This window comes from Astyanax mexicanus, chromosome 14, assembly GCF_023375975.1.
Source record: "Astyanax mexicanus isolate ESR-SI-001 chromosome 14, AstMex3_surface, whole genome shotgun sequence".
NCBI lineage: Eukaryota > Metazoa > Chordata > Actinopteri > Characiformes > Acestrorhamphidae > Astyanax > Astyanax mexicanus.
In genome coordinates, this window is record NC_064421.1 from 18,112,117 (window position 1) to 18,139,439 (window position 27,323).

Genomic DNA, 27,323 nt, shown 5'->3' on the forward strand with positions numbered 1-27,323 from the left:
TTTATCTACCCTGTTGTTTAAGTACTTCTTTAAACAGGCACCTGATATCCATTCACTGCAACTGTAACTAACCTCTCCTTTAGAGCTTCCTGATAGAACTCCTCTACACGATCCAGTCCGGCTTTCTCTTGGTCGCTGTGTTTGCTCTCTGGAAGTTCTGTGCCCAGTCTCACTTCCATTCGCTCCAGCCAGCGACCCAGTCTTTGTAGATGGTTCTCAAAGCTGTGCAGACAAGGAAATGTCCATGTTTTAAAGTTTTTTAAACCAATACCAATATTATGTAGGTGAGAATGTTGAGAATACCCAGTGTGATGTGATGTATGGTTGTGTCCTCACCCATTGAGCAGAGTGGAGCTTTCCTCCAGGCTCTGCTGATTCAGCCTGCACTGCTCCACATAACTGTCCCAGTCCTGCTGGATAGACGAGAGACTCTGCTGGACCTGGCCAGCGGTGGCTTTGGGGAGATAAAGCAGGAGCTTCTCTCCTTCCTGACACACCTGCATCAGACGACCTTCTCCATCCTCAACCCGCTCCAGAGCTCCCTGCACGCACAGATGTTATCACACACTGTTAAAGAGTTTTCCAATTACTCATAATTTAGGCTGGATTATATATTACAGTCACTATCAGAGTAATAGTTCTAAAAATATCTGCACCCATAAGTAAATGAGGTTGCAGTGCTATTCAGAAGAAACATTTAGACTGATTTGGGCAACTCTTGATCATATTTATTAAAACATACAGAAGTAGTGTATAACACATGTGTAACACATATGTAAAGCAACATGCCAGAGGCCTCGGCATAGAGTTGTAGAGGTTCCTAATGGTGTCAGCCTGTGATAATCTATTAAATACAGCTTGAATTTTTACACAGTTCCTGCAGAACATAAATAAGTCATGCAGCTGGATATGCAAAAGGGTAAAATTGCACTGCACACCATCACACCAGGCTTTTCTAAATGTGCAACCTATGAAAACACACAAATATGTTGGTTGTTTTCACCCAAACAAAAAAAGGGGAGATGACCCATTGCCATTTTGAGTCACACCATGTCTGGCATAATTACCAAGCTTTATTTATGCCTGTTTTTTTCTGGTACTTTTTTGACAACAAATGTATATTATATAAAATACTTACCTTAAGCTTCTGCAATTTGCGCTCCACAATGCTGATGTCCCCAGAATGGTCAAAACATTCTCTAACTATATCCTTCTGTCCAGAAACCCATGTATGAAACTGCTTCACAAGTTCTATAGTGACATGAGATGATAAGAGAGATGTAAGAAAGAAGATTCTACAGTTTTCTAACATAAACAACTTCTTTTAAAATGAGGTTGACTCTCACCACTGAAGAGCTGCTGTAGCCCATGCTGCATTGACCCCAGTCTTTTGACACAAAGCTGATTGACAGTTTCATATTTCTTGATAAGGTCAGTTAGGGCTGAGCCGAGAGCAGTCAGTTCTTCTGAGGGATACTTTCTGCAAAGCGTGTTCAGGCTCTCTCGTGCTGAGTCAATGCTCGTCTGCTGGTTCTGCAGATCTTTCTGGATATCCTACACAAAACAAGAGTAAAAAACATTTTTATTTTGCTTACATACTTGGCTAATACACAGACATGCCAAAAATCATGGGATAGCAGTAGGTATATTAATCATGAGATTGATGATTATTTTGAGGGACGGCTTTGGAATGCGCACATCTGCATTGGCTGTGATGTGATATCTTGTGTTTAAGGCTGAACAATGGCCAGCATGCTCATGGCAAGGTGACCTGAATTATGAGTCTAAACGGGGCCTGATAGTGGGTGTCAGATGGATGGGCCATTTCATTTCATAAGTTGTATGAGCGCAGGCTTTAAAATTCCTCAATCCACTGTTGTACATGTATCCTGGGAATATCTCATTGAAGGCAGTATCACCCACAGTGGACAGTACAGTGTGTGGTAATGACTGTGACCGACAATCATTAGACAAGTGACTCTGGCAAAAATCACACCCACATTCAATGCAGGAGCCCCAAAACACATATATAACACAGGTCAGTGTAGCTTTTATGGTAAAAAAGCACAATATTTGTTTCTATCCCATGTCATGTGGCACGTCAATGTATATGAATTAATTGATGATTCAAATTTTCTGTACCTTCACTCTGCAGATCTCCTCTGGTGGCGATGCACACTGTGAGTCCAGCAGAGAGCCTTCCACCTTCTTCAGCCATTCAGTCATCTGAGAAAGAAAGTCCTCAAGCTGCTTTTTCTGAGAGCAAAAATCTTTCAAGTTGTTCTTTGCTTGTTCACACAACTCCTGCACATTGCTTATCTTCTTCCTCAGGTCAGCCTCGATAACCTGCCAGAGATACAAAACGATGAGCATTATGATTACGTGAAAAATGCTGCACACTACTGTTTGTGACTTGAAATTAGAAACATACCTGCAGTGCTGGTGGGGTGTCTTGAGTACCACCAAGCTGTTTCAGCTCCGACACCTTAGACTGGAGACTGTCTAATCTCTTCTCCTTCTGTTGAACCTCAACCTAGACAGGCAGACAAATACAAGCTCAGATACCAGCAGTTTTACTATTTTAAGCAGCAGTTTTACTGTGTATGTCTACTTCACATGCCTTGACTTCAGCGAGGCGGTGTTCAGTCTTCTGGCTGTCGTTGAAGTTATTGAGGCTGTCAGTGAGTTCCATTACAGAGCTATTGGACCAGCTCTCTATTTCCTCACTGACACCATAAATATCCTCCCATATGGACAAACTTTTCTTTAGATTTTCGAGGTTGTCCTCGATTCTCTCAGACACCTGCAAGTAAAAATGACATACCTTAGCTTGAACTAAATTACATAGACCTCAATACATTTTGTATGAGGAGTTCTCATGAGAATGAGTCTCACATCCAGCCACTGGTCCACTACAGCTTCCATTTCCATCTTTATTACTTGGGTTTGACAGTCTGGAATCCTGCTTAGTTCACTCAGCAGCTGCTTGCCTTTACTAGAGAAGCGGTCCAGTTCACCTTGATTACTTGCTAATTCAGTCTTAACTGATTCATGCTGAAAAAGGAATGAAAGAAGGACAAAAATATTTGAAAGAAAAAAATCGTTCATTATCTTTATTACTGCAATTTTTTCTATGAAAAATCACATTATGAGAGTTAACATTGTTTTTGAGTCATTATTGTATAAACAATTACCTTAGACAGTGATCTCCTGGTGTCCTCCTGATCTTTTATAACCAATTTAATATCAGCCACATTCTCTGCACTCTCTACTATTGCATTAATCGAGGACTTCAGACCTTGGTAGTCTCTCATCTGTTCAATCATGGCATTACACTGCTCCTGTCTAAACACAACAAATTAAAATGAAAGTAGAATGAAAATCAACATGTAATGGAGGATTAAAATGTGTCTGACTGTGGTTGGAAAGAGCAGGTCACCTTTCTGTAATAACTTTCTTGGTGTCATCCCAGGTGGTCTTAAGAAGGTTGATCTCCCTCAGCACCTCTCCAGCTAGTTCTGCATCTCTCTGGGCCAACTGCTGGCCTTTATCTTTTAGCCACTGCTCCTCATGCTGATGGGACTGGAGCTCATCTTCCAGCTGATTAAAGCATCGAAGCCTATATATTAAGAGAATAAAGCATTTCACAATTATTATATTCATGCAACAAAGTGTTTAATTAATATTTGGGCTTGTTAAACACTTAAAGGCAGGTTAACTTAAAACTCATAACTTATTACAGATCATTTAAACAACTAAACTTTGTTTAGTGAACTGAGTTTTGGAATTCTGCATCTGATATTGGATATAAGTAGAAATTGGTTTGAGATGACTCAAAACAGTAGTAACATTTATTAGTATTTGTTTAGTTAGTTTTGCATCAGTAGGTGAGAACTTTCAATCACATGAAGTCTCAAGATGGGGAAGCCTCTGACAATGGATCACTGAGCCTTGAGGGGATTTGAACTTAAGAGCTCCTCATTTCTGGTGCGCGGTGTTTAGACAGTTGTGCCACTCTAGAGCTGTAAAAGTATACTACAAAAAAACAGTTCTGAGTAAATGTACCCTTAAATTGTTACATGGACAAAGACAAGTTCATAATTTCACAGCTATAGAGTGTCTAACTGCCTGTCTACTAAATAAAAATCCTTTAGAATAAACTGAAATAATCAGTAAACAAATTTAGCGAGTGACACTGAATTTCATATCTTCTTATCTTATAGTACTGTACCTTTGTTGTAAGGTGAGCAGATTGGGCTCTTTGAGGGTCTGCTGGTCAGCCTTTTCCTCAATATCTTCCACACTCTTGAGCAGCTGCTCTTTGCGTTGTCTGAAGGAGCTCCACAATGCTCCCAAAGCCTCTGCCTCACTCTGTTTGGAACCCAGCAGGCTTCTCACTCCATCCAGATCTGCACTCAGAGAATCAGCCAGCGATCTGCACGAGGTGCGTGCATCCTTCCCATCAGTCAGGTGGAGGTGGGCCTTACACAAGGTGCTGTCCAAACTGATGGCCAGTGTCTCCAGGCGGCTGATGTCGGGCACGATGGCCTCCAGATCACTCTGTAACTCGTCCACTCGGCTCTTGTCCCAGCTGCCAGCACTCTCCACCGTTTGCCTGAGGCCCCGCAGAACACCTGCAGCTACGCTGTGCGTCTGCAGGAAAGCCTCTAGCTTCTCCACACCCTCACCTCGCAGCATCACCAGCTGCTGGGCTTCCAGGTAGGGCTGTAGGCTGTTCTCCAGTCTGCTCTGCAGGAGCTGCTTCTCCACAGGCTCACAGGAGGCACACAGGGTATCAGTCTGCTGCTGGATATTCTCTCTCTCACTGTTTTGGCTCTGCAGAACCTCTGCCTTCTCCTGCCAGAGACAACAATTTGCAAACTTGAGTGAATAAACAATGCCAAAGCTTTTAGGGCTTAATATGTTTTGGGTAACACTCTATAGTGTTTTAGTGTTGATGTTGATCAAATCTAAAAAAAAAATCAACTTTGTTAAACTAACAATTAAAGTGCATTACTTTTCAATTATTATGTTCTTGTTGTTCTGGAATTGACATTCCATTAACCTCACTTGTCCCTTCTTTCAAAAGCAAGCCAAACTAAGCTGTAAAATGTGCCACTTCTGAAATTCCAAAACTGTTATCTAACATCATAATGATTTCATTTATGTCATTAAAATATACATACATACAGCACACTAACTAAAGCTATTTGAGGCTAAAAACAACTTTACTTTACTACTTTAGAAGAGTATTGAGCTAAAAAAGCTAAAAGCTAATGCTAGTCCAACGAAACAAAACTTCGAAAGGGCTAAAGGTTCCTAAACAAACCAGCTACAATCCTGTTAGCTTTAGCTTACCACACACTGTGTCAACTGAACCATGAGAGGACAGAATTATTATCTGTTAAGATATTATCGGTCAAGCTATGCTAGGCTAGGCTAGACTAGGTGACACTAGCGACATAACACAGTGTTTCACTCAAAAGCAAAACAACATACATTTACTGAGCTAGTAAAACTGCATGTGGGCATTTCCACCTGAACCATTTACACATCAAAGAACAACTGACAATACTTACAGTACTGTACAAATGATAACCCCTATTTATTGAGTGATTTAAATGGTTGTCATTTAATTACACAGACCCAACACTGATGATATGATATACCTTTATTTCCACTGCAATTGGCTGTAAATCTGCAATGTTCACTTGGGAGAAAGAGTGAAGAGATGACAGAAAAGACTCTCCCCATTTGAAGAACTTCTGCAGAGCCTGATCAAATTCTGCCATCTGAGACAGATGGTCTTGAAGAACTTGAATTCTGTAATAAGAAGAGTCAGATCAGTGCCCAAATTTCCATTACAGTATGAAGCTGCACGTTCATGGTGCTAAACAATAATCACCACATATTTTTTTTATTTCTGTCTCACCTGCCAGGTATTGCTGTGCTTTGGGAGCTCCATCTTTTCTTCAGCTGTTCTTGATGTTCTTCGAGGGTCTTTACTCGCTCTTCTGATGCCGTGGGGTAAAGGCCAGGAGCTTGGGTTAACAGTCCTTCATACACTGACTCCAGAGACTGCAGCTCAGAGTGTAGATGCTAGCAAACAAAACATTGATTTATTATCAACATTATGTCACTCAGAGAATCATGTAGTGAACTTGCATACAAATCTTATAAAAGACTTACCTTCAGTTCCATCAGCTCTCCATCCAACTTAGCTTTGTCCACAATGAGATACTGGCTGGCAGAAGCAGACATGGATTCACATCTCTCAAGGCATAATTGCAACGATAACCAGTCTTTTTCATACCTGAAAAAAAAACATTTAAAGACTAATTTAATCTCCTGAAATTAAATATGTACAACTTTATGGAGACAATGTGCTCATCCATGTAACAAAATTAAGGGAATTCTCTTTTTATTGGAGTAACTGTCAACTCATTTTAAAAGTACTGGATGGAGGGGGCTTTCTGGCATTTTGCAGAGAGTCCTATTCTAGTAGCAATGCTTCTTCTCTAAACGGACACAAAATTGTATATGTGCATGCGCACTTCAGTGTCAGCAATGGGTGCAACCTTAGGCATTAATTAAATGGGGGTTCCACAAACATTCAAACATATACAGTATGTAGTATATTAACAATAAATTAAATATCTATTTATTATAGGTTGGATAGGATGGATAGGAGGTGAGCACAGTGAAATTTAACCTACTTCTGCCAGAGTGACAGCAGGTTCTCCATTTGGCTCTGCTTGTCTTTGGCTTGCTTAAGGTTCTGCTCATAGCTCTGCTGTAGAGCTGTCACTGCTCTCTCTGCCTTCTCTCTCTCACTCAGCCTGCGGGCTCCAGCACACAGAGACAGCAGGGTGGCCTTTAGTTTTTCAAGGGACTGGAATACATCCTGAGAATGAAAAATAGACTTCATGAGCAAAGATGAAAGCAAACCCATCTTCATTAATTGTATTTGCACCAAACAGGTTTTGAGGTTGGCACACTACAATATTTTGTTAAACTGAGACAATACCATGTGGTCCTGTAGGGCTTTGTAGGTTGCAGCTGAAGATACACAGGTTGTTACAGGTGTGTCCAGCTTCTTATGGATGTCATCAATCTCAGATTGCAGCTGCAAATAGGAATAGAGCCTTAACATTCTTGAATTTCTGATGGTACTAATACAATGATATGCCAAAAATCATGGGATAGCAGCATGTAAACTGGGCAAGGCCTGAAAGTGGGTAGGATGGATGGGGACACTCCATTTCTGAAGTTGACAAGCATTTAACATTCTTTGATCCACAGTGTTACTTTTGTACTAGGAATATGTCATAGAAGGTATTACCACCCACAGTGGACCGTGCAGTAGGTGGTAATGACTGAGACCAACAGCATCTGGCTAGATTTGTCCATGCGAAGAGATAAGTATACAGCATCCATGTTAGACCTACCTGTTGAAGGTTTGCGTCAAACTTCTGCTGGTGTGAACAGCTCTCCTCCAACAGTCCATTCAAATGCTCCACACTCTCCTTAAGCTCCTCCCAGTACCTGCCAATCTGAGTAAGCCGAGCTTTGATTCGGGCAGACTCGCCCGAGGACACAAACTGAGCCATTGCCTGAGCACTTTCCTCCAGATGGGAGAAGGTCTTTGCTTGCTCTTGCAACTCATTTATTACAGCCTGGGCATCAAATAAAACAAAAAGAGAAAACCACATTGTTTAATGATATCAGGAAACAGAGAATGTTTATTGTGGCATGTTTTAGTGTGATCTACTCAAAAATACAACATGTACCTTCACAGCGTTAACCTGCTGCTCCAGTGGTGCATTAGAGCTCTTCAGAGCTTCTATTTCCTTCTCTTTCTCAGAGATCCAAGTGGAGAAAGTCTCAAACTCACTCCCAAATGAATCCCACTGATCTTTCATTCCTTCCAAGGTTGTTACACTGAAAATAAGACAGTTATCAAAACAGGATACCTCTTAATGTTTACTCATTCACGGAGATCACAGAGAGTCTTCAAAACTGTTCTCAAAATATGGATGGCCAATCCTGACACCTAATATGAATAAAACGCAGCACCCATTTTTTTCATAATTAAGTGAACTGCTGTTATTTTTTTAGATTCTAAGTCCTTACATTAAGCTACTATCTCACTATTTCCAGATGTCAAGTCAATATATGAGAAACTCTTCATTTTGAGATAAGTAATAGTTTGAAAAGTCAGAAATGTGAGATTCTATTTCATTATTTGGAGATATTAAGTCTGTATTTTGAGATAATCTTAGTATTGTAATATTCTATCTCACTTTTTAGAGTTAAGATCTCTCTGGATTCTAAGATCCTTTCTCATTATCGTGAGGTGATTTTTCACTATTATTATTTTGGGATGATTTTTATTATTATTTTGAAACACTTTTTATTTTTAGATTTTCAGGAGCTGTATTTGCTAACTGAATGACTATGTTGAAGATCTCTGTGCAGAATTTATTTGTATACAACATGTAGAAATTGGTATTTTACTCTTTCTTGAGGTGAGCCTCAACTTTGTCCATTTGTTTGCTGAGGGAGCAAGCTTGATTCTGGAGCAGAGAATCATTCTTAGGTCCGAGCTGGATCTCTGACGCCCTCTTCAGGAGGGTGTTTACTTGCTTGGCCTCAGTCTCACTCTGTTTCAGCAGCCCCTGAAACAGCCAACATGACAAATTAGACATTAAAATAGGAACATAGAGGTGATTCAAATGCCCAAGTTATTTAGCAAAAACGATACGTGACGAATGATGCTGTCACCTTTGCCTGCTCCAGCTCTGCACTCAGACTCTCTGGGCTGCTGAAAGTCATTTCTCTGTCTATGAGTGAACGTGCTCGGTTCAAAAACTCGCCCACTGCTGCCTGCTGGCTGTCAAACTCTAGCCATGCAGCCAGAGTTGCCTGCCAACACATAGAGGGAGAGCATCTGTAGCAAAGCAATTTATATTTCACTTTAAATTCATAAAGATTTAATATGGGGAAACAGCAAGTAAGCCAATTAATGTCCAATAAGCCTAAATTAATTCATTTGATAATAACTCTATGTAGTTTAGGATAAATTGTGTTAGGTTTGCAGTTTACACAGTGCTAACCCATGCTCAAAAGCTTATAAGCATAATATGCTGCCATTTACAGAATTATACCCTTCTAGCTGTCTTGGCTCATCTACTACATTTGTGTTGATAATAGAATAATCATATTAATCAGCTTCTAAAAAATAGCAGCCCCTCTTTTCTCTCTCTAAATGAAGAAATTAGACATGGCTCATCAGCCTGCAAAAAAAACATAATGTCTTCAGTCACCTCCAGACTCTGCTCCTGTGCCTCTATGCTTTGGTCCATCTTACTCAGAGTGCTCTCCAGTTTCTGCAGATCATCCTGTAGACCTTCCCCCAGGCCCTCCTCAGTCTGGAGCTGCTGGCCTCTGTTGATCTGCAGCTGCATGTCCTTCCTCTTAAGCTTCAGACGTTTCAGCTGTTGCTGTGTGATGGGAGAGAGAAAAAAAATTAAGAAAATAATAGCCTTAGACCAACGTCCCTGTGTGTCTTGAACCTCATCCAAATATCTATTCAGCAGCACAAGCCTTTATTGCAAAGATAATTATTCTAAACAGCTCTTGGCTGTTCATTAACGCAGACAAAATCAAGGACAGATTAATATTTTGAATGACGCTGCATTCACAGTGAAAGAAAACAACACATGCATATTATGATCTGACTGAAGTTGCTTGGCCAAAAATTCAAAAGGCATATAGATACTCATAAGAAATATCTAATAATAATAAAAAAAAGTTACATTTGCGTCACGTCAACCAATCAGATATAAACAGTAAAAAAAAGGACAGTAAAATCAGGAAATACCTGGTGAATAAGCAGCAGCTGTTGGGCTTCTCTCGCAGACTCTGAGTTGAGAACTTTCGTTACTTCTCCCTGTAGCTCCTGCTGCCCCTGCACCAGTTCATCCAGAGTGTTCTTCACTTCCTCCTGGAACTGAACACAGTCTCCAACTGCCAAGATCACCTTCTCAGACTGCACACACAGGCAAACATACACACATTCTTATTGAATCAACATATTAAATCAAAACTAAACGCTAAATAAATAAAATCTCAAAATATCAGCGTAGTCATCTGGAAAATCTTTCGATTTCTGCCCCATTTGAAGACGAGAAGCTTTCACAGCACTGTGTAATAATTTATTAAGAGATCTAAGTGACAATTTTCCGCTAATAGCAGCAGCTCAATTCCACTTGCAGGGTTTTACCTCAGAGAGAGACGTAAGCAGGCTCTTGAAGTCTGTGGAGAGCTTGCTGAGGGCAGCTGCCTGTCTTTGAGCATCGCTTTCAGTGCAGATCTCTATAAGCACAGCCAGATGAGATTTCAGCCAGCCCATGTTCCCTTCTTGCAGCTCAGCATCATTCCTCAGGCTCTGCACATCAATGGAAAAAGGCTGTAGAAATATAGAGACTTTCCATACTTACTTACATATTCACATATGTGCTCACTTGTTTCTTACCTCTATAGTGGATTTAACCTGGTTAAATTTACTGGGATCACTTGCTCGGTTTCGCAGCAGCCTGAGCTGACTTTCCTTCGACGTCAACCAAGCAGACAGCTCAGAGAATCTGTAATAACACAGCAAAAACGGGTACAATGCTCCATTACACAGTTATAACATATATTTATGTTTTATAATGCTTTTTATCTGGGCAGTAGGAATTATTTTGCTGTAAAAAAACATGATAATATAAATGCAAGTAATAATTAATGATGTAAAAAAATTATACATTTTGTGCATATCAGTGTTAAATTTTATATTCTCCTTCATGAAGCCTAATAGTTTTTATTCTGCTTTTGTTAACCCTTTCAGGCAAGCACAGAAGGCTTCTTTCAAAATGTCAAATTTACTGAAATGGAAAAATTGCAAACCATTAAACTAAACCATTTAACTTAAGTGCGGGTCAAAGGTAATTTCTTAAGTGGTTTTCATGAGTAACCACTTTGCACTAAGAGGAACTGGCTATATCACTTGTATTTTTATTTAATAATGGTAGCAGGCTAGAAGGTTTTACTTGTTTGGGTGCCACACAGGTTGGATTATGTGCTCAAAATTACCACACTTATGTCCACTGGGCTAGCTGTACGGCTAATTGCGCTGAAAAAAATCTTTAAATTCTTACATTTCTATCTGTAAAGAAAATAAATGTATTTAATATTAATGTTCTAGGAGATTGGATTGGAAGATCGGCTTTTAGGCACCACACACTACAGGGTAACCTAGAAAGACATGCAAATGCTCACCTGGTGTTAAACTCTTTCCACTTGTCGGGGTGCAGCATGAGTTTTTGATGCATGCTCTCTATCTCGTCTTTAACCTCGGCAAAGGCCGACCTGGCATTTTCCAGAGTTTGGTGTGCCTGCTCACTGTCGGGAAGCTTCAGACAGAGCTCCTCCATGTGCTGCAGCCTTTTCTCACACAGCGTCTGTGGGCCCTTCTCTCTGAAAAAGGCCTATTCATGGACAACTGGCATCAGAACCAGTCAACTCAACCACTCACACCAAAGTTTCACTAAAGAATCAGGTAAAGGTTAAGTCTCTGGGGTCCATAAAACTGCCTAGCTGTCTTAATAGTTCTACTAATATCTTTTATTCTATTAATATTAATATGTTTCAAACATTTGCTGAATCTGAAATGTATCTTACGGTAAGACTGTATGTTTTTCACATCTAGAGTTAGGAGACTATAAATAAGGTTGAGATTCTAGCATGCTATAGCCTTTAGTTTAAGTGCATGCATTTAAAATCATTAGACAATTATATCATGATTTAACTCCTTGGTGATTGCCATCAAGTCTTTGGTCACTTTTATGCAAAACATTGATGGCCACACAAATTCACAAATTACAGAGTAGATGCAGGTGAAAGTTTTCACAACTGTGCTGTATTAATGTAAATGTATTAATAATGTATTAATATAAACACTGGAAAATATCAAAGATGTTAGGCTAGTGTTTGTGGACTCCAAATGGTTACTCAACCAATAAAAAGCAGGGAAAAAGATTTCATGCCAGGTTAACCCTCACCCTGTGCTCTTTCACAAGTCTCTCACTGCCCATGCCTGGCAGACTGCGATTCTCTCGGGTCAGTTCAGACTGGCACTCCTGCAGAGAAGCCATTAGACGACTGTGCTCCACCTCCACCTTTAGATTCAGCAGGTGGTAAGGAATCTCAGTCTGCACATCCTGTGGAGAGATACAGAATAATAATTATGACTATTTAATAAGATCTAATTTTTCTTTCAAACTGCAAGAAATAATACAGGAATTTTGTGGATTATAAATGTATATAACATAATTATAATATAATTATATGAATGTCACCAGACCTTCCACTGTTTATGCAGTTTCCTGACAGTTTCCTGTAGACTCTGCTGTTCTTGCTCAGGTAAGATGTCAGTAAGTTCATCACAGGCTTTAAGAAATGCATTAAGGACTCGCTGATCAAGCTGTCCAAAGAACTCCTGTTGAAATGTAGCAAAAAAAAGAACAAACAACATCATGTCAAAACAAGATATCTACACCACTGTATTATGTATTAAGAACAAGGTTTAACTCTTTGTTAGTCTCATTTCTCACTTCACAAATATGTTTAAAGATTAAATCACTGCATGTCCTGAACATTTTGGAAGGGGTTGTGGGCACAGTTATAAATGTAGCACACAGGAAGAAATGTGAGAAGTGGAGTTTTTCTGCAAAGCTGGGTCTGGATATGGTGAGACTGATGCTTTGACCAGGACATTTTGAAAGAACTGCTCTGTGTGTGGCTAAAAGTGTTAAGTGTATTAGAAAAGGTCCATGAAGGGTTTGTCTTACTGTGTGTTTTTTGAGTAGGTCCTCTGGTTTTCCTCTCTCCGTCATAGAGCTTCTGGCTATTTTAAGAACCTTCTCTAGCTCTGCACGAGACTCCTCGAACCTCTTCAGCAAGCTGCTGTTGGCCTCTACATGCTTCTTCCATTCTGTGGTTTCTTTTACCATAGCCTTTAGACACAGAAACACAAGCAGTTATGCACTGACATACATTATATATGAACAGCCACACAGGTGCTGTTTTTGCAAGGACTAGATTTAGACGTTACGAAAAATAGTAATGGCTGACCTGTGAGGAAGCCTGTAGTTCTGCTACTCTCTTCTGCAGCAGAGATGTATCCAGGTGTTTTAAAGTTTTACTGCTCTCCAGGGCCTTCATTATGATCTGATGGTTTTTATCGATCACTGTGAGGCATTTCTTACAGCTTTGCTGGTATGTCACAAGCTCCTATTAAAAGAAAGAGCAAGAAAGAGTGAGATAGACACAAATCTGATTACAATTAAATATATTGGGATTTATTGCGATACTGTTAACAAGGCAATATATTGAGATTGTTTTAAAACAATTGTAGCAACAAAACATTTATAAATCGAAATTAAAGAAAAGTTTTGCAATCATGAGAATAGGATCTAACAGTTAAGCTATCTAGCGGTCAGGGTTTAAACACAGCATAAAATAACCCCTAATTGACACTTACCTCAATACTGTGTTTTTGAAAGTCTACACAGTATTACAAATCAATATATCATGATACAATACAATATAGCTATTTTCTTACATGTCGCCAATATGCAGCCCATTTCTTTATTGTGTCACAATGATATTGCGTATCATATTGTGTGTATCGTTGCGGTTATAGTCCACTTTTGACAGTGTGTCATTAATAGTCAGCAATGGTAATTCTTTTAATGTACATTCTTGGAATGTAAATCAACCATTTTTTATTAATGTAATCAAATAAAATATTTATTTTATTACATTAGAATTGTGAGTTGTAATGAGATTGCGATGAGATTTAACAGACAAAACATATGTAACTTTCCCAAACTACAATTTGCGGAGGAGGGCCAGGCAGCAGATACAGTTACAAAATAAGGTAATAATTAATAATCAGAATTAAATAATATGAACAGTAATGTGAATGTAACATCAGTGTTTTCAAGCTATTCATTCTTGTTACAACCCAAGAACTCAGTTACCTGACACTTCTGCTTAAAGTCTCCTGGAGTCTCAGAGTCACGTGTGCTGGTGATGCGACTGGCCTTCTCCAGAGACTGATAGAACCCAGTGATGTGCTTCTCCATCTCCTCTAAAGGAGGCAGCAAGGCCTGGGCATCCCTCAGCAAAGGCAAGGCCTTCTCCCTTATCTAACACACACGATAAGGTCATTCAAGTCATTATAATGAAATGAATCGAAAGTGACACTCATCTCTTTGATGTGACTGAGCAGGTTAGACACAGACAGAGACAGTTACCTTGCTGAGCTCCTCTTTGAGGGTTGCCATGGCAGCTAGCATCTGTGTGATCTCCTCTTGAGGAGTGTCTTTGGTCAGCTGCTGGGCATTGCGTGTTGCTGTCTTGTACACTGCCTCCATAGCGGGTACTTTGTGCTTGATGTCCTGTGGAAGATGACATATATTGAAAATGCAAAATAAAACTCTATATAAAATGTTTTCATTTAAAAAAATCACAATATATATATATATATATTTCATATTTTCACCTCAATGTCTTGAAGAAAAGTCCTAATGTTCAGGAAGGAGACTTGGACTGGCGTATTCATCCTCTCGTTGGAGGTGTCCATAAAAATCTTCAAAGCTAAGATGCCATCTTCATAGTCTTTCCTCAGCTTGTCCACTTCATCTGCTCTTGCATACTGCAGGTGGAAAGATAGCGTGTTAATTTCATACACATATACAAATATTAAATTATATACCCTTTTAAAAATAAAACAATTATGATAGCATGCTTAAACATTCTTTTAATTATAATAATATGTGGGATTGTAAAACATGATTTATAACTTTATAAATTTTTTGCCATGTTTGGTCATATCTGACATTTTGACAGAGAATGTACAGCAAGCATAAAAATAATTATTTATGTGTGATTATCTTATGTTTTTAAAATCAGAAAGCTACGTAATATACAGAAAGCTGTACATAAAAAAAAGAGAAGAGCTACATACATGTTTGACTTTGACAAACAGCTCCCTCCACCTGCCATTAAGGAGGAGCAGCTGCTGCTTCAGGTCTCTGGACACAGTCTCATCACAGGTCTCGATTAGGAAGTTCCCTGCATCATTCATATCCATGTGCTGCTGTATCCAGTGTGGAAGGTTCCGGAAGAATTCCTGCAAGAAACATAAACCCTCAAACTCCCATTTCCTTTTAATTTAATTTAATTTGATTTACTAACTACAGGCTGTTTTGTTAGACTGTGCAATTTATGCTTGTATACACCTTTTCAACCTAATTTTTACAGGAGGTCAAACACCACCTGAATGTCCTTAGATGAAAAGCTCAATAAAACTGCTTGCTAAAATGTAACAACAACCAAAAATAAGCCTACATGAATAATGTTTGTCTAATGTTATATGAAATTCAGACATTTCTTAAAAAATGTGCAATTGAATACTGAATAAATACATTTAATAAACTTTAAACTTAACTAAACCTTAATAGAAAAAATGAATGAGTTGATGTCCCAATACTTTTGTCCATTTAGTTTAGGTGCACCTAAAATAGCTTCAAGCACTTGACAACAGATAGTAAGAATTACATATATAACGGTATAGAGAATTTCATGTCTCACAGTGTTGTGTTACACTCACACGCTTGTCACTCTCAGAGTGGTTGAGCATCTGCTCGGCGTCCTCCAGCCAGGCCTGCAGGCTGGCCACCGTGCTGCTGTACTTCTCCCAGTTGGAGATGACCTCCTCTAGCATGCTGCGCACGCTGCGCACCTCCACCGACAGGTTCTTCCACTGTGCTGTTGCATCACTCAGAAACTTATTCACCCCCTCTCGCTCCTCAGCTGAAACACAGACCACCTCATGAACACATCTACACAACAATGGAGAATATCCTCCTGAGACCTGCCAGTTCATTTTTAAGTCTGAGACCCAAAACAGGGTTCCTGCACCATTCTAAAAGTCAAGCTTGATGCTTTTAAAGACTTTTTGTAAACCACAATAAACATAATTTAAGACTCAAAAATGTAGCCATAATTTTTTGGTAATGTTGTATTTTCCTGGCACTGCTACATCTGGAGAGCATTTACACAGAAATGCTTTTGACTGGTAAATCTTACAATGTCATTTAAAAATTCTATTCTACAGTAGAAAACAATTTGTCGTATTGGAAAACAAAATTTAACATAGCTAACTCACCGCTAACGTTACTATGTTATCTAGCTCGCCGATAATGTTAGCTAGCTTGCCGCTAAACTTAGTTCTCCCCGGTAACGTAGCTAACTCACCGATAATTCGATGCTAACTCGCGGCTACGTTAGTTCTCTTCCCAGTAACATAGCAAAGTTGCCGCTAATGTTACTATGTTAGCATATTAATTAGCTTGCCACTAATATTAATATGTTAGCTAGCTCCCTGCTAACCTTAGTTTTCTCCCCAGTAATGTAGATAGATAACTCGCTGCTAACGTTAGTATGTTAGTTAGCTCACTGCTAAAGTTAGCATGTGCCCTTTCCACTGGCATTAAACAGACGTCTGAAAATTTACAGTAAATTGAAGACAATTTGAGATTTCTTTTTAAATTACCAGCCATGGCAGGTTTTTATGGCAACAAACGTGACAAGTGTTCAGATTTTGTATTTGTTTGCAAACATTGAATATGTTTCTTTTATATTTGTTTCTTAACTTACATTTTTATATTCCCTTCATTTTTCCCAATTTCCTTGCTTAGAAAGCAGAGGGCTAAGTATCTCAGAATGGTTGAGCTGGTTTTTAAACATATTTTGAAGCAAATCAGCAGGAGGGGCTTATCTCGGGTGAAAGCCTTTTACTGTTCAGATTTGTTTCTTTCTGTTTTTTAATACACATTAAATTAAAATAAATGAAAAAGTTTATAAAATGAGTACATTATCAAAAAATGAGTAACATATCACTTATATCCAATAATTCTAAATATTTAAAACCTCATTTATGTGTCTCAGGAGGGTATTCTTCTCAGAATAAAGGGCAGATTAAATCACAATAGACAAAGATAAAACACATTTACAAAAAGTTACAAAGAGTGGTATATCATTCTCTGGAGACATGCTGCTGAAAATGATTTAGGATATGATACATGCAAAAAACAGTAGATACAGCAGAACAGAGCTACATACAGTGAATTGGCAGTAGCATATGAGATCTTAAGTTATAGAGAAGCTAAGCGAAGTGTGTAAGCGCCACTGGGTTTTGAGGTTAAACATTAGTGCACAGTCAATCATAGAGCAGTGCACACTGACCACGCTGCCTATAGGGGTCTAGTAGCAAATGACTAACCATTTCTAAACATACCTCTCCTGGAGATCTTACAGCCTAGAATATGAGATAGACAATAAGCCCTTACAAATAAAGCTAAACAATAAGGCAATTGCAAGGAGTGACTGTAGCTGAAAAAGCTAATTTGTTCAAAAATACCAAAAAGATGCTGTGAAGCAGTACCACTGTACACTGACATGTCAAAAGTCATGGTGCAGGAGTATGTTAATTGTTTGTGAAGTGTTACCTTAATGGATAACTTGAATACACCCACACTTGTATTAGTTGTTAGGTGTTATCTTGTAAGTAAGCCTGAATACTGGCCAGTGCCACTTGTGTACCAAGAATTCAAGAACCCTCAGTGGACAATATTATTGAATTATCCATGCACACAGACAGGCACCTCCCGTAGAAATTACATTTCTACATCTATTGCAGAAGGCACCACATACATATCCCACAGATCACTGTAATGTCTCATTTTTTTGTAGACCCAACTCTACTTCATTTCTCACAACATGTGGCATGTCAGTGTAAATCACTTAATGCTTATAAAAGAAAGCATAACTTGCCAGCCTTTGGATAACATTAAAAAAGAAGGGCTTTACCTGAATTATCAGATTTAATGTAGACGTCTGCAGCTTGTTTAAGTGTCCGGAATGTGGTCTCATACTGTTCAAAAAACTTGTGACCCTCTATGAAGGCCTGTAGAAAACAGGGATGGTGTTAGAGGAAAGGTTTTGAGTTTTTAGTGACACATGGTCTCAAGCAGTTCGAACAGATGGTACAAACTATAGACTTACAATGTAGTTCTGCAGAAGCAGCTCCACAGAGTCCCGCCGGCCATATTTGATTATCCAGGATTTGAGCTTAGACTCAGCCAGAATAAGAAATGCCATGAGACGGTACTTCATTTCCCAGAATTCCAGTTTGATTAGGTGAACATGTGAGGAGGTGGACACGAAATTAAATCTGTGAAAAAAAGTTACAGTAAATTGTTATTATTTTTCATTGTATTACACTGTACTGTACTGTACATTACTGGTGTTTTCTCAGCATAAAAACAGTTATTTGACAAATATTTACTAAATCAATAGTTAGTAATTTAGTCAAAAATGAAAAAAAAAAGTGAATTTTTTTGGAGTAAAAATCACAAGTTTGACTTAAGTTTTTGCCTACAGTGCAGTTTAAACAGGGTGAAAAGACGTACTTAATATACATGTGACCCTTTGTATATGCTTTTTCTTCACCTGTATAATCAGATTTGGTGTCAATAGGCCTTGAGACTGCAACAAAGTATATCTCACCTTTCCGCCATGTCTTGGAGCTGTTCAGCTGGGACAGGGACACCATTTACTGATCTGTCTCTGTGAATCTGCTGGAATGCCTGTCTGTGCCCTTCCAAATTCGTTAAGACATCCTATAGAAAAGTGAATTATCACAAAGAATTGCCACATTAGTACCTGTATACTTCTTTTAAAATATCTCAGACAACAAATGAACTTGTGATGTTGAATCCCAGAAGAAAACAGGAGGCCAAACAATTAGCGTTTACAGAATAACACACCTTGTGCTGCTCCAGCTTTCTATGGATTATATTGGCCGTCTCCTCATGGGCCTGCTGAATTGGAATGTCTTCTCTGAGAGCAAGCTCTGCTCGATGCAGCCAAGCTCCAATCACTCCCAATGGACCTGGTAAAGACTTATCCAGATGGATATGCCAGTCCAGGAGCTACAAACAAAAATATAAACGCATCAAAAGGACATGCCTGCTTTTAATACAGTAAAGTGTCTAAAAGCCCTCTCCTATGTGACAAGAGCCTACTCCACATGGCTGTGCTCTGCTGGCTGGTAGACGGGGTGAGCTCAGTGGAGCTTTAGACAAAACCCTCTCTGTGTCTGCTCTCCTTCCTCATTAATGAACTTGGAGTGAATGGCCTCCGCTTCGTTTCACACTTCACCTCGTAACAGCCAATGACAGCTCACTCACTCAGGAACAACCAACAATCCCATTCAGAAATAACATGGACTGAAAAGAAATAGCCACTGGCTACTGGATCATTTGATCCAAAAGATACATAAACAGAAGCAGGAAAAAAAGACCTTCAGGCTCTTCCCATGCCTTATTTACAAGTTTAAACGGTGTGTATGTGTGTGTTTGCTGAGGCAGATGAACAAGGAACTTGCATGGAGGGGCTTACCCTGACAGAGACTTGATCCCAGGACTGCTTCACCACTGCCTGGTCCACAGACAGTTTACCGTCCCTGTGCACGGGCTGCAGCAGTGACTCCACCTGCTTCTTTCTCACCTCATACTGCACACGGAAGTTCTTGAAGGCCTGAAAAACAACAAAAAGGAGTTTGTGTATATTGCTGTGTATTAAATCAAACCCCTTTTATTGTGATGTATATGCTAATACACAGTCTTGATTCCTTGATTATTTTAAAATATGTAAATCTCATATTTGATTTATAATAATCTGCAAGAGTAAGACTTTAGGCTGAAATTGTTTAGGGCTAATATTTCTTGCATGTGTCCCAAGTGTCCCGGACAGTGCGGGAGTCTACCCCATATCAATAACAGCTCCCTAATGCCCGCAAGTCAGAAATCTCACGGAATCTAGAAAGAGCGGCCCAAGAATGAACACAAACGCGCACGCAGGCAACACAAACTAGGAGTAGGAGGGAAAGTTTGTAATAGTTATTTTAGCATTGCCCATGGGAGACTATATGATTGCAAACGTTTTTGCTACTTGTGATGTTTCACAATTTATTGTACAATTTTGCATGTTTCAGAACTGATATCAATGAAGTAATTGCTATAGCCTTCACCCTGCTACATATGTAAGTATTACATATGTTAAGAGAAAGATACACATCCAAGTCAGATACAGAGTTTGTCAGTCTGTGCTCATTTACTACACACACAGAACAACAAAAAACTTTATATATAAAATAATGTACACTTTAGCTTGGTAAAGGCTGAAATAAGTGGTATTTGTCTACCACCAAGGCTTTCTGCACCTAATCAATAACAGTCCCTCAAGCTCTACCCTGCTGCTCCCATCTGCACTCTTTATATACCCTCTTAACGTGCCCTGACTAATCCAAAAGAAGTATATACATGGTCAGGTAAATCTGAATACATGGTCAGGGTAAATCTCAAAAAATGATGACATATATACAAAATAATTTTTTTACATAACTAGTTATTTCACAGTATGCTTTCCTTCCCAGATGTTACAGTTAAGTACAATTATTGAATGACATAATAAAATGCAAAAACAAAGTTTTTTTTCTTTTTACAGGTCTACTGGATCTCCCCTGCACCAGCGATTTCCCCAGCCTAATCGAGGCTATAAAAGCTTGGTGGCCCGCGTGCTGCCATGCCACTCCCTAGGTACACAGGTAAGTATCAGTATTAAGTTTATAATTAGTCTTTTACATTTCTTATGCAAAGTGTCTTTGGGTTGGTGTCATAGAAGGCTGGTGATAGATTAGTGTAACTTTAGGGTAGCCTACCTTATCACAAAGTGTAATTATTAAAAATAAATTAACTTATATTATTAATTACACTATTTAAAATTCTGTATGTATGTTTTGCCTGTGTTACCTGATATTTGTCACTAAGATTGCCTTCTGCTCCCTGCGCACGAAGTATATCTCTCTCCAGCTGATCCAGCCAGGCCTTCAACTCCCGCAGAACTTTCCGCTCCTCCCTCTGGACAAACACATTCAAACTCGAATTTACTCTTCATTTTCTCAATCTCTATGTAACAGCTAAACTGCAATACAATGAATGTCACACAGCACTGACCACAGCAGACCAAACAAGGTAGAAATCTTGGTATTCACCTGTTCTTTCAATTAATATTTAAGCACATATTTGTAAACTAGCGTGTATGAACACTGTACAAGAACATACACATACCTCAAGCATTAGTTCAATATCTTGAGGATCATACTGTCCAGGAGAGCAAGGCACACAGAGAGATGCAAACACAACACAATCAAGATGTTAGCGGAAAGACAGAGAAAGAGAGAGAGAAACAAAAGAGAGAAACAGAGAGAAACAAAAGAGAGAGAGATGCATAAAAAAGCCCACCACAATCACTAAAGAAGCCGGACGCATGCAGATGAGATGACGCCAGCACTTACCTGCAGTGTGGGAATAGAGAGGGCAAAAGTTGGAATGGAACGAAGAAGCAGCTACAAATGCGCGTGACGAGTGAACAGATGCACATGACGAGTGACAAAGAGACAGAGTGAGCATATGAAGCATGTCAGTAAGGAGTGTGGGATTAAAGAAAAAACAGCTCTTAGATCTGTGGTTAGATTCTTCACTGTAACTGTGGTTGGATGGCATGGTTACAAGCACTACAGCAAATAACTAAGTAACAGCTAGTAGTTATGTATTTTTAGATAGAGTGCTAGCATGCAGATAGGTGACATTTGGTGAGGGACTCTGAGGCGAACCTCCTCTTGCTGTCCATCTGTCTCCGACTGGTGGGGGTCAGGGTAGTGCTTAAGGAACTGAGCCACGTAAGTCATTATGGACTTCTCATCAGGTTTGTCCACATCCACATCTGCAGAAACATAGAGAAGGAATTTATTAAGACTTTAATAAGATGTGGGTGGGATGTGGATTACAATTGCAAGCCACATAATGTAAATAATGTGACAACAAAATACAAAAAATACAGTTGCAAAAAAAAAAATCATTTAGGCATAAGATGTAGCCTAGTAGCCCCTAAAGAATGAATGTATATTTAGCCTGTCCCCAGGGCCACTGGCAGCTCCAGTAATTATGTCAGCCTCTATGTGAGCTCCATCCATGTTGTGCTCTTACAGCTGCGTGACCTATATTTGTGGTTGCTGTCTGTTTGTAATGAGGCCTGGGATGTTCAGTAACATCATAATCTCAGCAGATAAAAAGCACAACAAGTAGGGAAATAAGCTACATATTTAACCTTACATATCTATCACAGGATAATAAAATAAGTAGGGATGTCCTGATTAGGTTTTTTTTTACACCCCCATCCCTGATCTGATCCGAGTCTCTAAATGCAGAATATGAGCCAATACCCATCAAACCCAACCTGTATTTTATTGCTCATATTAATAAATACTAAAGTAAAATCAATTTTTAGTAACAGTTTACATAAAACATATATAAGACATTTTTAACAGATTTGTTTTGTTTAATAGTGACTTTAAAATTACTGTATAATATCTCAATTACTGTTTTTAAGTCAGATCCCAGTTGTTCAAACCATTACAGTCAAGTCTATTTATGATGAGTACTAGCATTAGCATTAGTCTTCACTAGGTTCTGATTATGACGTTTAGTGATAGTTCAAAAACAAAGAAAGGCAAACAGTTCACTCTCTCATACAACTACTGCAGAGTGTTTCTGCAATTGTTTTATAAAGTTTTAGATATTATGTTCTATATGTTGTTATGCTCTACTGTAAAATAGTTCCACACTACAGACTCTAACGAACTAAACTCTTTAATTTGCCTACTAAAAATTGCCTCTATGCTGCCAGCTGGGCAATAATGTCTTATAATGAGGACTTGAGGACGGCAGATGGCACTCTGAACACCATGGTTAAAGCAAAGATTCTGAACTAGATAAGGATTACAATAGCTGATTCCCGATCCACCAAAATATGTCTGGATAACCCCAGTCCAGACTGCTTGGATCAGATCAGGACATCATTTGGAATAAAGGTAGCAAAAGTCGATGTACCTTCTGGATCTAGTAGACGTGGGATGCCCAGCTCGTTCTCTGCCACAGTAAAGGCTTCCTCCAAGTTCTCACGGTTGCTTCTTCTCTTCACAAGCTCCATGTCCACCAAGTCTGGGCGAATGGCATATATGACGGAATGGAAGGCCACCCCAGTGCGCCAGCTAGAGCCAAAGTCTTTCACCTCAATCCCCAAACGCCTAAAATGCAAAATCACACCATCACTTTGCAAGTGCATAAACACTGAAAAATGGAATACTTCATCAGTAGAGGTGAAAAAAATTAAATGGATAAATGTCATACTTGGTTGCTGTGCACTGCACCCATCTGAGCAGGGCTCTCTTTGCATTGCCTTGAAACTTGGTGACAACTTTCCTCTTCATAGGTGGGCTGGCAGTCTCAGAACTGGCCATACTATCTACAGAAGATGCGCTGTTGGACAGTGCTTGCAGGGCTGGGAGGTTACTTGTCAACTCCTCGATCTGTAAAATTTACCAGAAAAATGGTTTAGTGGTGTTTATCAATAGATAAACAGACCACTAATCACAATAACATTATAGTATTTATATTTTTAGAGTTTAAGTGAGTCCTGATGGTGGGTGATAGATGAAAAGATCATTCCAATTTCAAAGTTCTCTATTGACAGTTTCACATATGTAGTGATCAGAAACACGTTGAATGGAGCATTACCACCCACAGTGGACTGTGCAGTGGGTGGTAATGATTGTGACCAACAGTGTGCTGGGAGTGTGCTGGAATTGTCTGCGCAATCACATATCACACCAATGCAGCATTAATAACCTTTTATGGAACATGGCCAAAAGTCATGGGACCCAATGCTAGTTCCTGTACCATAAAACATGGCATGACAGTGTATACTTCTAATGATTACCTGGAAATAGAGGATGATGGTCCACATCAACCCCAAGACAATGGATGGCCTTCCATCAGCAATATCGGTGGCATTTATGTTGACTAGTTTGATCTGCAAAAAAAAGCATGATTTTCAAAGAAAATACTTATGGAAAGTCTGAATAACACAGCTTTCACTATTCACTACCAGTGCCAGCCAAAGCAAGCCAGGCAAAAAATAAATAAATAAAAAGGCAAAGCTCATTCATTCTTTTTAATGTGCATCACTGAGCCAGATCCCAAACATGAAATAATCTCACTCAATCAAGCAAACGTGCCCTTTGATTACACTTCTTTTTTGGCATGGAAAAGGAAATAAATTTAGTTTGAAGTAAAGTACCAGTGCAGATTATACTCTAGTGCTTGCTTGGATAGACTGAAAAGGCTATTTTCAGTAATGACACATTTAATGTACTGTAGCAAACTGATGAAACTGAAGCACAAAGAGTGTTGATATGTCCAAGAGAAACAGAATTTCTCTCCCGTATCTGCTAAGCGTGTGCAAACAACCATGAGCAAAAAGTGAAGTGCAGCTCCAGAGTGTACTGACCGGAGATCCCCTGTACACAGACTGAGAGAAAGCATGACGAGAGAGAGGTCACAGTAAGAAACAGACTTTACACCTGATGCCCTGACACTGATTAAAGGTGCGCTGCAAGGTCAAAATGCATTTAGCTTGGCATCGCTGATGACAGAGAGCTTGCTGTTAATGAGAGAATGGAAACCTACATACACACACTAGTGAAAGCACTGTTAACTCTGGTCAAATCTGGTGGCATGTTAAATAGGCAATGTCAATTTGTTAAAGGAATTAGTGTTGTTGATACTTGATAGAATGCATTTCCACATTCTGCAAGTTACAGGAATACAAGCTGCTATCTGAACCACACCTCATAGAACCTTCTCTTTTCCTGTGCCAGTGTCCACATAAAGAGAGCTCAAACTTAACTCACAATTAGCAAAAAAAAATTAGCAATAGGCAACTGGCTTTTACCATTTCTTCTCTCCATTGCTTCTTCCCTCATAAACAAAAACAGGACATAAACGCCGCTGACTACTGAACTGTATCTAAACACATATCAGAATACAAAGTACAGAATTGTTATTTTTGACCAGTAATACTTAAAGATGTCAAACCCAGAAAAGTGAGTGGGTGCTAGGCAAAAGCTAACCGTGCTTCAACCTCATGGCACAGCTAGTGGGACAGCAACTCTATCTGGTGAGACTAGCAATGACAGCATTCCTTTTTACAGTGCTAAAACAAAACAATTTTATGGTATAATACTTAAATAAAGCTTCAGGAAGCCATCTTAGTGCTGTAAATCAGAGCATTAAAGCAGTCTTTGTTTTCACAAGTAGACTCTCTTCACAAAGAATAATTAGCACATTAGAGCTATAAACCATGTCTGACCATTTTTTCTTACCCAAATCAAAATCACATACTCACTAATTACTGGTATGTATCAACAACCACTTAAAATATTGAATATATGCAATCTTTGGCACCTTTAGGGGAAAATATGCTGTATAACTTCCTCCTTATATCAAAGTCTCTATACTATCAAAATTAGTGGATCTCATATAAAGTCAAATAGCAGTCAAGAAGACGTTTTTATATTCTATATTTCAATGCTCTTGTTTCTTGTTCTTACATACAGTATTTAGGTATATTGCGACTGCATATAACATGAAGTTATGCAATGACCAAAAAAGTATAATACAAATAAAACCAGCTTTTATCTGTTGTGCTGATACTGCCATCAGGTGTATCCAAACGCTTGACCGGGACTACTCTACCTATCTCATTCCTGGACATAGACAGACCAGGTAGACACAGTACAGACCTTTAAGTTTGCCACTGGAGAGATGACTGTTTTTCACATTTTTTATATCAGTGGAAAAATCACTTACCCTCCTGCCTTCCAAAAACTTGAGTGCAGTACCGATGTTGGACACCCAATGGATTCTCTTCAGCTGCCGACCCTGTTCAGATGGCTGTAGAGGAACAGATGTAGGAACAGTTTTTTTGGGAGTATAATAAAAGAGTAGAAAAAAAATCACACCAGAACCACTGCAATATCCAAAAGGATTAAATGGCAGATCGCACTCTCAAGATACAGTAAATTGCAGCTCTGCCCCATCATCAGATTCAGGATGTTATTCAGAGGGATAATCTGTAGATTTGGTGAGACAACATGAGATAATGCATCACAGTTGCACTTACTAATCTCTGCCCAGACAGCACCTCCAGCAGAGCCAGCAGTTTCACCCCATCCTTGATGTCCTCAAAGAGGTCATTGATTTCTAAAGGGGGGTTACGCTGTAGAGAGGAGCACAGAAATAGCACAAGAATAAATAACACAAAGTAATTGTTAGTGTGGTGTGTTGAACTAGCAGGGCTTACAGAAGATCAAACATCTTGGCACCCATGTTTAGAACTGGAACACCTAAACAGCCTGTTTGCTTTCTACACTGTAATTACAAAAGCCATCCTGTTCAAGCTGTTACGGGCTAAACTGGCCAGTTCTTCCAGCTCCTGGAAAGCTGAAATCAAATCCCTAGCATATGGCACCATACCAATGTCTGCACAAAGCTATCTGAAATTGTTTTGGATTAATCCTTTACATGCTTACGCTTTTGTATTTACAGTGCTGATAGTGACAGTAGCACTATGCTGCCATATTTTATCACTGGTATAGTGATATGGTGAATATCATTAGAAAATACCCATAGAAGAACATACCTATATACTGTGCATCATGAACATGTCTTTAAGTATCAGAATATAGTATTTATGCTACACTACCCACATTCCCTATAAACACATTTATATTTTTGTTGAATTAAGGCAAAGCCGTTTAAACCCAACATGACATTAGCAATATTAAAGATTTAAAGATGCATTTTCCCAGGCTCTTCATATTTCAACAGCTATAAAATGTTTAATAGTATTAATATCAAATCTAAAGAGCTATAATGATTACTTTTTTTTAAATTACTAAATATAATTTGGGTGATGGATCAGTCTCTGCACTGCATTGATACTGACATGGTGACTGGCGATGAGTGGATCAAACACAAAGGTGCTGCTGGACTTTTTAAACACTGTGTCAACTCACTGACACTGACACTCCACATTGTAGATGTAAAGTCAGAGACAAAAGCTTATTGGTTGCTGCACTGTCCATTGGTCTTTCGTATTATCTGCAAAAGGCTGCAGATTTTGATTCTAAACAACCAGCATAACACCTAATTCCACTTGTTTAATCACCTAGTCTTGAATTTCAG

The 27,323-nt window shown here is 39.1% G+C and overlaps 1 protein-coding gene across 13 annotated transcripts in view; it reads right to left on the reverse strand.

Annotated features, from left to right (window-relative positions):
- The window catches only part of syne1b (spectrin repeat containing, nuclear envelope 1b), a 108,820-nt gene that overhangs the window by 56,069 nt on the left and 25,428 nt on the right, over positions 1-27,323 (reverse strand). For 8 of the 13 annotated variants that reach the window (XM_049464152.1, XM_049464151.1, XM_049464159.1 and 5 more), the window contains 49 exons: positions 26,260-26,355; positions 25,947-26,030; positions 24,586-24,606; positions 24,016-24,108; positions 23,427-23,605; positions 23,127-23,323; positions 21,851-21,960; positions 21,306-21,338; positions 20,988-21,095; positions 19,576-19,713; positions 18,942-19,106; positions 18,682-18,794; positions 18,178-18,346; positions 17,983-18,079; positions 17,411-17,431; positions 15,722-15,924; positions 15,077-15,241; positions 14,612-14,764; positions 14,364-14,507; positions 14,088-14,255; positions 13,177-13,335; positions 12,894-13,058; positions 12,407-12,541; positions 12,105-12,263; positions 11,323-11,531; positions 10,538-10,646; positions 10,286-10,450; positions 9,884-10,051; positions 9,327-9,503; positions 8,785-8,925; positions 8,518-8,678; positions 7,791-7,941; positions 7,449-7,676; positions 7,028-7,126; positions 6,717-6,904; positions 6,190-6,313; positions 5,933-6,099; positions 5,670-5,823; positions 4,232-4,857; positions 3,440-3,619; positions 3,195-3,345; positions 2,896-3,054; positions 2,621-2,803; positions 2,432-2,533; positions 2,143-2,346; positions 1,347-1,554; positions 1,139-1,251; positions 337-542; positions 73-222 (listed from right to left, as the gene is read on the reverse strand). In XM_049464152.1, the coding sequence (XP_049320109.1) occupies positions 73-222; positions 337-542; positions 1,139-1,251; positions 1,347-1,554; positions 2,143-2,346; positions 2,432-2,533; positions 2,621-2,803; positions 2,896-3,054; positions 3,195-3,345; positions 3,440-3,619; positions 4,232-4,857; positions 5,670-5,823; positions 5,933-6,099; positions 6,190-6,313; positions 6,717-6,904; positions 7,028-7,126; positions 7,449-7,676; positions 7,791-7,941; positions 8,518-8,678; positions 8,785-8,925; positions 9,327-9,503; positions 9,884-10,051; positions 10,286-10,450; positions 10,538-10,646; positions 11,323-11,531; positions 12,105-12,263; positions 12,407-12,541; positions 12,894-13,058; positions 13,177-13,335; positions 14,088-14,255; positions 14,364-14,507; positions 14,612-14,764; positions 15,077-15,241; positions 15,722-15,924; positions 17,411-17,431; positions 17,983-18,079; positions 18,178-18,346; positions 18,682-18,794; positions 18,942-19,106; positions 19,576-19,713; positions 20,988-21,095; positions 21,306-21,338; positions 21,851-21,960; positions 23,127-23,323; positions 23,427-23,605; positions 24,016-24,108; positions 24,586-24,606; positions 25,947-26,030; positions 26,260-26,355 (7,598 nt within the window). The remainder of the gene's footprint in view (positions 1-72; positions 223-336; positions 543-1,138; positions 1,252-1,346; positions 1,555-2,142; positions 2,347-2,431; positions 2,534-2,620; positions 2,804-2,895; positions 3,055-3,194; positions 3,346-3,439; positions 3,620-4,231; positions 4,858-5,669; positions 5,824-5,932; positions 6,100-6,189; positions 6,314-6,716; positions 6,905-7,027; positions 7,127-7,448; positions 7,677-7,790; positions 7,942-8,517; positions 8,679-8,784; positions 8,926-9,326; positions 9,504-9,883; positions 10,052-10,285; positions 10,451-10,537; positions 10,647-11,322; positions 11,532-12,104; positions 12,264-12,406; positions 12,542-12,893; positions 13,059-13,176; positions 13,336-14,087; positions 14,256-14,363; positions 14,508-14,611; positions 14,765-15,076; positions 15,242-15,721; positions 15,925-17,410; positions 17,432-17,982; positions 18,080-18,177; positions 18,347-18,681; positions 18,795-18,941; positions 19,107-19,575; positions 19,714-20,987; positions 21,096-21,305; positions 21,339-21,850; positions 21,961-23,126; positions 23,324-23,426; positions 23,606-24,015; positions 24,109-24,585; positions 24,607-25,946; positions 26,031-26,259; positions 26,356-27,323) is intronic. The other 5 variants (XM_049464162.1, XM_049464156.1, XM_049464154.1 and 2 more) reach the window with 4 other exon arrangements.